This window comes from Arachis stenosperma, chromosome 10, assembly GCF_014773155.1.
Source record: "Arachis stenosperma cultivar V10309 chromosome 10, arast.V10309.gnm1.PFL2, whole genome shotgun sequence".
Taxonomy (NCBI): domain Eukaryota; kingdom Viridiplantae; phylum Streptophyta; class Magnoliopsida; order Fabales; family Fabaceae; genus Arachis; species Arachis stenosperma.
The window spans coordinates 8,950,461-8,962,491 of NC_080386.1; the positions used below are offsets into that span (position 1 = coordinate 8,950,461).

Genomic DNA, 12,031 nt, shown 5'->3' on the forward strand with positions numbered 1-12,031 from the left:
TGGGATTGTGAAGTATCTATGTAAATAAATAATGTAAAGAACTTATTGTTAAGTTTTATTTTCTATGTATTTAAGTTTCAAATGTGATGTACATAAATAATATTAATGTTTATGAATTTTGAAATTATTAAATGTGTCAAATTTTAAAATAAAATTTTGGTATATGACATTATTTTATGTACAGTGTTTATTAGAAAAATAATTCTGATCAAGTATTCAATTTAACTGTGCATACTACTCATTTTATTATTATTTGTTTTTGAAGAGAATGGCAAGGATATGTAATGAAGATGTATGCCTTGCGGATAGTGCAAGTTCGCACACTATTCTCAAAAGTGATATATATTTTACCCATCTTGTGCCAAAAGAGGAATATGTTAATACTATTATTGGCTCAGGCAATGTGATAGAAGGCTCCGGAAGAGCTATAATTTTGTTTCCTGGAGGAACAAAATTTATAATAAATAATGCACTATTATCTACCAAGTCTCTGAGGAACTTGTTGAGTTTCAAAGATATTCGCCGAAATGGATATCATGTTGAGACGATGAATGAAGGAAATCATGAGTATTTATGTATCACAACTCATGATTCAAATAAGAAAGTTATATTAGAAAAATTACCCTCACTTTCATCTGGGTTGTATTATACCAAGATTAGTGCAATTGAATCACATGCCATTGTAAACCAGAAGTTTACTAGCTCAAATGAGTTCATAACTTGGCACGACCGATTGGGTCATTCGGGAACAACCATGATGAGGAGAATTATTGAAAACTCTCATGGACATTCACTAAAGAACCAGAAGATTCGTAAAACTAGTGAATTTTGTTGTGCTACATGTTCTCAGGGAAAGTTAATTTTAAAGCCATCACCAGTAAAGATTGGATTTGAGTCCCCTGAATTCCTAGAAAGGATTCAAGGTGATATATGTGGACCTATTCATCCACCATGTGGATCTTTTAGATATTTTATGGTCCTGATAGACGCATCTTCGAGATGGTCACATGTGTGCTTATTATCTTCTCACAACCTGGCGTTTGCGAGATTACTGGCTCAAATTATTCGATTAAAAGCACAATTTTCAGAAAATCCAATCAAAGCAATTCGTCTTGATAATGCTGGTGAATTTACTTCCCAAGCTTTTGATGCTTATTGTATGGCTAATGGAATAAGTGTTGAACATCCAGTAGCTTATGTTCACACACAAAATGGGTTAGCAGAATCACTTATTAAACGCCTCCAATTAATTGCTAGACCCTTACTTATGAGAACAAATCTCCCAACCTCGGTTTGGGGGCATGCTGTTTTACATGCCGCAGCACTTATTCGTTTGAGGCCAACGAGTTATCATCAGTTCTCTCCTATGCAATTAGCTTTTGGCCAGCAGCCAAATGTTTTCCATTTAAGAATACTTGGGTGTGCGATATATGTTCCCATTGCACTACCTAATCGCACCAAAATGGGACCCCAAAGAAAATTGGGAATATATGTTGGATATGATTCTCCCTCAATAGTGAGGTATCTTGAGATACAAACTGGAGATGTATTTAAAGCCCGGTTTGCGGATTGTCATTTTGATGAATCAAAATTTCCAACATTAGGGGGAGAGAATAAGCTTCCTGAAAAGGAACTTAACTGGAATGCATCATCGTTGATGCATTTAGATCCTCGATCAGGGCAATGTGAATTGGAAGTTCAAAAGATTATACATTTGCAAAGAGTAGCAAATGAATTACCTGATGCATTTTCCGATACAAAGAGGATTACCAAATCTTATATACCAGCGGAAAATGCCCCCATTCGTATTGATGTCCCAGTAGGACAAGTAGCCACTGAAGCAAATTCACGCCAGAAGCGTGGCAGGCCTGTCGATTCCAAAGACAAAAATCCTCGAAAGAGAAAAGAGGTAAATAATATTCCTGTTGAAAAAGACATAGTAGAGACACCTGCAGTTGTCCAAAATTCTGATATAATATTAACGCCAGAAGACGTTCAGGTACCTGAAAATTGTGAAAATGACGAGATCTCGATAAATTATGTCTTTACAGGAGAGAAATGGGACCGAAATAAGACAATTGTCAAAGAAATATCTGCATATAATGTGGCATTGAATATCATGCATGAAAATAAGGATCTTGAGCCAAGATTACTTGAAGAATGTCGACAAAGAAATGATTGGCCAAAATGGGAAGCAACCATGAAGGCTGAATTAGACTCACTTGCAAAACGTGAAGTCTTTGGACCTGTAGTCCGTACACCTGCAGATGTAAAACCTGTTGGACACAAATGGGTATTTGTGAGAAAACGAAATGAGAAAAATGAAGTCGTGTGCTACAAAGCCCGACTTGTGGCACAAGGTTTTTCACAAAGGCCCGGTATAAATTATGAAGAAACGTATTCCCCTGTAGTAAATGCGATAACTTTGTGTTATTTGGTCAGTTTATCTGCATATCATAAATTGCATATGCATTTAATGGATGTGGTAACAGCCTATTTATACGGCTCATTAGATCGGGATATCTATATGAAAGTCCCTGAAGGATTAAAGATATCTAAACCATCCAAGGAATATTTGCAAGGGTTATACTCAGTCAAATTGCAAAGATCTTTATATGGTCTAAAGCAATCTGGACGAATGTGGTATAATCGTCTTACTGAGTATCTGGCAAAAAACGGTTTCAAGAATGATGACATCTGCCCATGTGTTTTCATAAAGAAAACTACATTTGGGTTCATTATAATTGTTGTGTACGTTGATGATTTAAATATCATTGGGACTCCTGAAGAGATTCCAACAATTATAAAAACTCTAAAAGAAGAGTTTGAGATGAAAGATCTTGGAAAGACTAAATTTTGTCTCGGCCTGCAGATCGAGCATATAAAAGACGGGATCTTTATTCATCAAACAACATACACAGAAAAGATCTTGAAGAGATTTTATATGGATAAGTCACATCCATTAAGTACCCCAATGATCGTAAGATCTTTGGATGTGAAAAATGATCAATTCCGTCCTAAAGAAGAAAATGAGGATATCCTTGGTCCTGAAGTACCATATCTTAGTTCCATTGGAGCACTAATGTATCTTGCTAATAATACGCGACCTGACATATCATTCGCGGTGAATTTACTAGCAAGGTATAGTTCCTCTCCAACCAGAAGACATTGGAGTGGAATCAAGCAAATCTTTCGATATCTTCATGGAACGGTTGACATGGGATTATTTTATCCCTACGGATCCAAGTCACAACTAGTAGGCTATGCAAATGCCGGATACTTGTCTGATCCACATAAAGAAAGATCTCAAACAGGATACCTGTTCACATATGGTGGTACAGCTATATCTTGGAGGTCCACGAAACAGACAATTGCTGCAACATCCTCTAATCATGCTGAAATACTGGCGATTCATGAAGCTAGTCGCGAGTGTTTTTGGCTGAGGAGTCTGATTAAATATATTCTGTCATCATGTGGACTGATTGATCATAAGATAGCTCCAACTGTCCTGTTTGAAGATAATACAACATGCATTGCTCAACTTAAAGGCGGATACATTAAAGGTGATAGAACAAAGCATATTTCTCCCAAATTCTTCTTCACTCATGACCTTCAAAATCAAGGGACAATTGATGTCCAACAGATTCGCTCAAGTGACAATTTGGCAGATTTATTCACAAAGTCACTCGCAAAATCCTCCTTTGAAAGATTAGTACATGAGATTGGGATGCGCCGATTTCGAGACATTAAATGATGTCGGCAAGAGGGGGAGACTGTACTCTTTTTTCCTTGGTCAGGTTTTTTTCCCATTGGATTTTCCTTGACAAGGTTTTTAATGAGGCAGTCCCCATCACAAAGGATTTTTGTACTCTTTTTCCTTCACTAAAGTTTTTCCCATTGGGTTTTCTTTAGTAAGGTTTTAACGAGGCATAATCCTAAATGGTCATTCAAGGGGGAGTGCTACGATAAGTATGAAATGAATGACCATGGGTGGCTCATATTTTCCATGCTGAAATGCTATGTTACCAAAGGTTAAACCTCAGTAAGAAAAACACACACAAAAACAGCAGCAACACAACCAAATAATAAGAAATCGATTTCCTTTTATGTTGCAATCAAATACTCTTCTCCTTATATTACTATTACAATTTTTTCTCTTCTTTTATTTTATAAGTATTTTAAATTCTATTTTCTATTACTCTTTACATATAATATTAATAGCAATATTAACCATCTTTATTATATTGAGATAGTAACAATAAACAAATGCAATTCTCTCTCTCTTTATTTTTAATACTTCTTTCTATCTTTGTATATATATACACATTACAACATATAATATTATTATATATATATAAATTATTATTGAGCTAATTATATTAATAATAGAGTCTTCTATTTATACATCTCTATTTTATATATCTTTTATTTATTTCACAACAATAACTATGCATTATTGTTTTGGAAATTAATTTGATAGTGACAAAGACTATTCTAACTGGGAAGTGTTAGGTGTTAAGTGTTAACCCACCCAAATTTAAACTTTGCAATTAAATTCGGTTTCCAGCTTCGGCTCAATACCACTTCCACCCCTTTAACACACACACAAGGAAAGAGAAGAAGAGAGTGAGAAATAAGAATAACCAAATCTTGTCATCTCCCTCCACATTTCTCTCTCTCTTTCTCTCTCTCTCCCTCTCTCTCTCGCTCGCTCTCTGCTGTCCTCGTGTGCTTCCTCCGAACTACTCGCTCCTTTCGGTCTAAACCACATTAGTCATTACCTCTCTGTCTCTCACATTAAACAGATCCTCACAACCCTTAAAAAAAAAACCAGTTCTACTTCTTCTTTTTTCTTTTTTCATTTTTTGTTAATTATTTTTTTTTTTGCTCTAAAAAGAATTCCATTTCTTAATGAACAAACCCTCCAGCACCATCTCTTCTTCTTCTCCTCCTCCTCCTTCTTCTTCTTCTCTGGTACGTTATTTCTTCTCTCAAACCCTAACCCCGCATCTCACATTTCTCACATGCTCATTTTGCCTTTCAATGCTTCCTCAATCTGATTTATTTTTCTCTCTCTAAGAAGTTTTCCGTAATTTTTAATCCTTTTTTATGTGTTGTTGGAGTGAAGATCTCAGCTGGAGATTATGTTCTTTGCGATCGCTTTGTGCTAATTTTTTGTTTTTGGCGTTTATTTTTAGGATCGTGAAGCTGTTAAATAAGAATGCGTTGATTAATTTGCTCGCTGTGAACATGTTTTTGGAAAGAGAGAAAAAATAACCGAAAAATAAGCATTTTCTTCTTTCAATTTGATTATTTATACCATGAAAAATGGACAATGTCCAAATTGATTTGGTTACTTTTCAAAATTTGTCTTAATCTTTCTATTGTGAAGATTTGTCACGGATGTCTTTGTCTTTTCCAATTTAAATTACTATAATTTTTTGGTTGAAAACTAAGAGATAATAATTTGAATTCTTTCTCTTAAAAAAACAAAAAGAGAGCATTGCAAATCCAATGCCTACCGAATTGACTTTATGTTAGGTTTGCTTACAAGGTACTTTTCCTTTTGTTGTATGTTTAGAATATTCATACGCAAAAAGAGAATTTTGATGCAGTTTACGTTTTGCATGTAAAACAAGTTTGAAGTCATTGTTTTATTTATTATTTATTTGTTTGATTGATATAAAGAAATTCCCAATAAATACAGTCACTAAATTTTTTTGAGTATTTTCAACACGCTACTTACCTTTCTTGGGTAAATTAAACGAAATGAAACTGAAGCATGGTTGGACTTTTAGTTTATTGCAGCATGGTCTAATCACATGCATTTTTTTTTAATTTAAAAATTCTGAACTGGTAGCGACATTTTTCTTTACCACTACTTTGCTAATTTTATTTGTTTCCTGATTTTGATCATCGTTAAATATAGTTGGGATCATTTAGCATCTAAGTTTTCACAGTGAATTTGAATGATGGATGTTGCTGAGCTTGAAGAAAATCTTTTTGCAGCAAGTGATGCCAAGGTATGATGACATGTCTTAAATTATTGGGATAACTGTTAGAAATTCTTCCTTTAATCCTTTACTTTACTAATAATGATAAATTTGTATTCATTCGTCAATTGTAATTGCTCCATAATTCCTGTAGTACTTAATATTCAAGTATAATTATCGAGTCTTTTTTTTTTTCAGGTAAAGTATGCTTGTTCCTAATGTTTACAATTTTCTTCAAAAATACCCCTAACATTTAATTTCATTCAATTTTGTCCCTAATGTTTTCGATTTACGTCAAAATTACCCATGGACGTTAACACCATCTAAAACGTTAGGGACAAAATTTAAAATGTCCAAGGGTAGCTTTATCAAAATGGTTAGGGACAAAATTGAATGAATAAAAAATGTTGAGGACAAAATTGAATAAAGTTAAATGTTAGGGGTATTTTTGAAGAAAATTGTAAACATTAGGAACAAGCATACTTTACCTGAAAAAAAAAAGACTCGATAATTATACTTGAATATTAAGTACTACAGCAATTATGGAGCAATTACAATTGACGAGTGAATACAAATTTATTTATATATGTATATATATTAGTTGCATATTTTCCTTTTCCTATTCTTTACCTTTTTTTTTCATATATATAAATATATTTATTTATATATGTATATATATTAGTTGCATATTTTCCTTTTCCTATTCTTTCTTTTTTTGAAGTAAAAGTAACTGTCCTCTCTTTGAACCACATTGAATTATTTTCTTTTACACAATTAACACTGCTGCTTTTTAAAGAAGGTTTAGAATTGCTGGCCAAAAAAAAAGTAAGAGAGTAAATTTTATGTATAGTTCTCTTGCTCTGGTTTTTTGGGCTATTTTTCCAATTCTTTCATTCTTTTTTAATTGTTAAATTCTCTATTTTCAGCTGACAATGAGTGTTTGGTATCTTGTGCAGTTACATGGAGAAATGTGCAGGACTCTTTCTGCAATATATTGTAAAATATTGACAATATTTCCTTCTCTAGAAGCAGCTAAGCCTAGGAGCAAATCTGGAATACAGGCATTATGTTCACTGCATGTAGCTTTAGAGAAGTCGAAGAATGTTCTTCAGCACTGCTCAGAGTGTAGTAAACTTTACCTGGTACAATTTTTGTTATTCTTGTATAGTTTTCAATTCTATTTTCCGATAGTGTACCATTATGTAGGGTGGATTTAGTTACCTAAGCCCTTTCAACAAGTTATTTATAGCCCATTAGGTTATCTGATTTGGAATACTACTTGTGGAACATCTTGCATATAATATCACTTATGACACAGGCAATAACTGGCGACGCCGTACTTCAAAAATTTGAAAAGGCTAAGTCTGCACTTGTTGACAGTCTTAAACTGGTGGAAGATATTGTTCCTCAATCTATTGGGTGTCAGGTGATAATCTTCAACGATATGGATGTATAGCTTACTTTTCCATGTTTCAGTTTCTCTTGTTCTATTATGTGGAGGCCCATACACAACCTTGCTACTTGCTTTCTGAATGAGTGAGGGGTGGTCTATTTTTTATGTTTCATTTATTTCCAAAATAACTCAATGCCACCTTGTTTGCTATATTCTGAACTCAGTTTTGTACACTGAATCCTGATCATCATGGACAACCCCCCCTCTTTTTTTTAATCATACTTGACATTTGATTTTTGAGCAGGTTGAGAAAATTGTGGATGAACTTGCAAGTACGGTTTTTGCAATTGACCCCTCAGAAAAACAAGTTGGCGACGATTTAATTGCATTGCTTCAGCAGGGAAAGAAGCTTGACAACTCTAATGACAGTAGTGAACTTGAATGTTTTCATCAGGCTGCTACTAGACTTGGAATTACATCTTCAAGAGCAGCTCTTACTGAACGAAGAGCTCTCAAAAAACTCATTGAAAGGGCTCGGGCTGAGGAAGACAAGCGGAAGGAATCAATTATTGCATATCTTTTACACCTCATGAGGAAATATTCTAAGTTGTTTAGAAGTGAGTTCTCAGATGATAATGATTCTCAGGGCTCCCAACCCTGTTCACCTACTGTTAATGGATATGTTGAGGATGGTGTTCAGACTCAAGCGTTTGATAGAGTGTTTTCAAAACTTAGTTCCATTAACTTAAAGCCGAATAATAGAAAATCAGGCCCGATGCCCCTTCCCCCTGAAGAGTTGAGGTGTCCGATATCTCTGCAACTCATGAGTGATCCTGTTATAATTGCTTCGGGTCAAACATACGAAAGGGCTTGTATAGAAAAATGGTTCAGTGATGGGCATAACACCTGCCCAAAGACTCAACAGAAACTTCCACATCTTTTATTGACTCCTAATTACAATGTCAAGAATCTTGTGGCTAGTTGGTGCGCACAGAATGGAATTCCTATTCCTGAAGGCCCTCCTGAATCTCTTGATTTTAACTATTGGAGATTGGCTTTATCAGATACCGATTCCACAAATTCAAAATCTGTTAACAGTGTAAATTCTTGCAAGTTGAAAGGTGTGAAAGTGGTTCCAGTAGAAGAGAGCAGCATGTCAGAGCAAACTGGGGTAGCTGGAGCTGAAAGTGTGTCTACACAAGAGGACGATAATGAACAGTATCTTAGTTTTCTGAAAGTCTTAACAGAAGGGAATGACTTACAGGGGAAGTGTAAGGTTGTACAAAGGTTAAGGATGTTGCTAAGGGATGATGAGGACGCCAGGACATTTATGGGTGCTAATGGATTTGTTGAAGCACTTATGCAGTTTCTCCAATCAGCTTTGCATGAAGGAAATGCGATGGATCAAGAAAATGGAGCTATGGCCCTGTTCAACCTTGCTGTGAACAATGACAGGTGTGTATTATTGTTTGTATGTATTATTGTTTGTAGTTTTCGTAGTTTTTAACCATAAGGTAAAACTGCTTTTCCATTTTATTAAAAGACTTAAACAACATTTGGTGATTGAAAAGTGATGCTCTTGCATTTAGCCAGAACCACAGTTACTTGGTTATGTTGTAGTAACAAAATATTCATAATTTAATCGCAATGATCTGATCATCATGTACCTCTTCAAGAGCTTCCATCATTTTGTGGAAAAATAAATTGCAAGTTGTATGTATTTGTTTTTTGAAGCCTCTCTCTTATGATGTATTAATCCCCCACTCCCCTTCTTGAAATGGACACACAGGAGAAAGAAATGAAGACAATGTGCTTACTGCTTAGTGCAACTCAAATTTGAAAATTGATTATTTTGCTTGTTAAATTATAACATTGACATTATTTCTTCAGTTTAATGGCCTGGGATTTTTTATATAGGAAAAAATAGACAGATTTATGCTCCAATAATAATTGAGGCTGAAATTTCTGATGGAGGTGCAGAATAAATGTTCCAGATAGCAATAGTTATTACCTTTCTTTCTCCAGTTTTCCAAATCATTACATACTCACACTCATTTGTTCCTTTTTCTTTTCAACAGAAACAAGGAAATGATGATATCAGCCGGAGTCTTATCCTTGTTGGACGAAATGATCTATAAACCTACTTGCTATGGCTGTGCAACTGCCCTCTATCTAAATCTCTCTTGCCTTGAAGAAGTCAAGCCTATGATTGGTTCGGGTCAGGCTGTCCCATTCCTAGTCAAGATTCTTAAATCCAGCTCTGATATTCAATGCAAGCTAGATTCGCTCCACACTCTCTATAATCTTTCTACCGTACCCACCAACATTCCATACCTCCTTTCATCTGGAATCATTGTTGGCTTGCAATCCCAGCTTGTAGGCCAGGGTGATAGTGTGTGGACCGAAAAATGCATAGCTGTATTGATAAATTTGGCGGTTTCTCAACTGGGTAGAGAGGAAATGGTGTCATCTCCAGCAATCATAAGCACATTGGCATCGATACTCGACACTGGTGAGCTCCTAGAGCAAGAGCAAGCCGTCGCATGTCTCCTAATTTTGTGTAACCGGAGCAAGAAATGTTGCGAGATGGTCCTTCAAGAAGGGGTCATCCCTGCCTTGGTCTCAATATCGGTAAATGGGACGTCAAGAGGCAGAGAAAAATCTCAAAAGCTGTTGATGCTCTTCCGAGAGCAACGACAAGAAGAGCATTCCCCGATCAAGCCACAAGGCCGACCAGAAACCAGCAATTCATCTATACCTAAGCCTGAGATGAAACCACTATGCAAGTCTACATCTAGGAGAAAGGTGGGGAAGGCTTTAGGCTTTCTGTGGAAAAGCAAGAGCTATTCTGTTTACCAGTGTTAGGTCTCAATGCAAATCTTTCGATGCTTAGCTTCTATTAGCCCTGGTTTTTATCCTAAGCTCAAGTCCTGTTCCATTGGGTGCTCCGGCTGGTTTTTCCAACGCGTAGAGATGTACATGCATGTGTAATTTTGTGGATTCTGTTAATTCTTCAGTTTCTTTCCTCATTGTAATATCAGTCAATTCTTAGTATTAGATATTTATTTAATTTTTGGTAATATATAATAGGTGTTCCACGTTTTAAATTTACTTTTGAAAGGTCAAGTTAGAAACACACAGAAATGTTTCTCTATCTTATTTAATAGTTGGATATTATCAGCCTTTTCAAACCACAGCTGCCAGCGTTTAGATTGCCGTTGTCAGCTACTGGACCGTTGCTGGAAAGTCATTGGCGGCCATCGGTGCATGTTCTACGGCAATGTGGTACGTACTTTTGTCCTTGAATTTTGTTTCTACTTTATGGAAGTTCTCAAGAATTCTGTTTCAAGACAACTAACATTTAGTCTACTTGTTCGTGTTTACACTATTGATCATGTTTTTGTCCAAGGACATGAACCAAACAAAGCATGGAGATGTTTTGTTTATACACCCAAAATTGAGGTAATCATTAACACCTAATCCAAATTATGAGTAGATTGCCGTTTTGGGTGTTAAAAAATGGGTATTAGAGCAAGTATAGATGCAATATACAAGTGGTGTTGAAAGAACTTTTATCGATTATTACAAAGCAGATAGTTAGGAAGGTATGGCTACTCCATCCTATGTTGGGGAGTAACATTAGCCATCCCATTTGAAATAGCAAAATGGCCCCTTCTTGCTTTTATAATGTAGGGCTTATATAATTTTTATTTACAAATTGACTCCTTGACCTATTGTTTCTTGTTCCTTATGCCACAGTAAAGTCTGGAGAACTTGGAGAAATGAGCTTCAGATATTGAACCTTCTATTGTATTCTTTTGAAGCGTAAGTCTTCCAAATTGGATAGCTGACCAAACCCTTCATGTAAGTTCCCTTCAATTCATTGCTATCAAGTCCTAATACTTGAAGAGAAGAAAACCGAGAAAGGTTTGTCATCATACTAGTAATTTGATTCCTTCCCAAATCCAAAGTAGGCAATGAATGCAAGGAGAAAATGCATGAACGAGCTCGTCTTATTGTTAGATAGGTCTAGTTCACTCAAAGTTCTACCACGTACTTGGCTTTGAAGGAAGTTATTTGCAAGATATAACTGCTGTACTAAATTTATGAAGACATTGATCAATCACTACATTTAATTTCTCACAATTTGTGCACCAGTATTGTACTCAACAATGCTTCTTACCACCACCCTTTTTCCCTTGTTTCCCTTTACCTCCTTTCTTGGTCCCTTTACTAGACATTGATCTTGATGTTGATGTTGACGGTGCTGAATTTAGCAAATGCCTCACATGATCACATCCAGTATGCCATTTTTAAAGTGTAATGTTAGGAAGCTATTTATTTTTGGGATAAAAGTTATTTTATTTATTTTAAATTCTAGATTCTAAATCATAAATCCTTAATTCTAAATATAAACCCTAAAATAAAGTTAGTTAATATATATTGGCTAACTAAAAATTGGCTTCTTATATTTTCTATTTCTAAAGCAGCCTTTCATATAAGACGGGCATGCTGGCCCATACAGAGCATATCTTTCTATTTACATCTAAATGAGATTAGGACTAAATCTGGAAAGATTCCATCCTAATTCTTGTACCTCTTTGGTTAAAATTTTTGTGCGTTAAAGTCTCTTACAAGTATTTCC

General features: G+C 35.3%; 1 protein-coding gene across 5 annotated transcripts; it reads left to right on the forward strand.

Moving 5' to 3' along the window:
• The first annotated feature begins 4,598 nt into the window (after window positions 1-4,598).
• LOC130956431 (U-box domain-containing protein 6-like) lies at window positions 4,599-11,715 on the forward strand. Of its 5 annotated transcripts, none has more exons than XM_057883474.1 (7): window positions 4,599-4,974; window positions 5,930-6,023; window positions 6,950-7,135; window positions 7,312-7,419; window positions 7,691-8,841; window positions 9,465-10,848; window positions 11,146-11,715. In XM_057883474.1, exons 2-6 carry the CDS (start codon window positions 5,970-5,972, stop codon window positions 10,249-10,251), a joined length of 2,286 nt encoding a protein of 761 aa, XP_057739457.1. In that variant the 5' UTR covers window positions 4,599-4,974; window positions 5,930-5,969; the 3' UTR covers window positions 10,252-10,848; window positions 11,146-11,715. The 5 variants fall into 5 exon arrangements, with proteins under 5 accessions (XP_057739457.1, XP_057739458.1, XP_057739462.1 ...); XM_057883475.1 differs by having other exon boundaries at window positions 5,961-6,023; XM_057883479.1 differs by lacking the exon at window positions 4,599-4,974 and having other exon boundaries at window positions 5,719-6,023; window positions 11,146-11,250; window positions 11,361-11,715.
• Window positions 11,716-12,031: the final 316 nt, after the last annotated feature.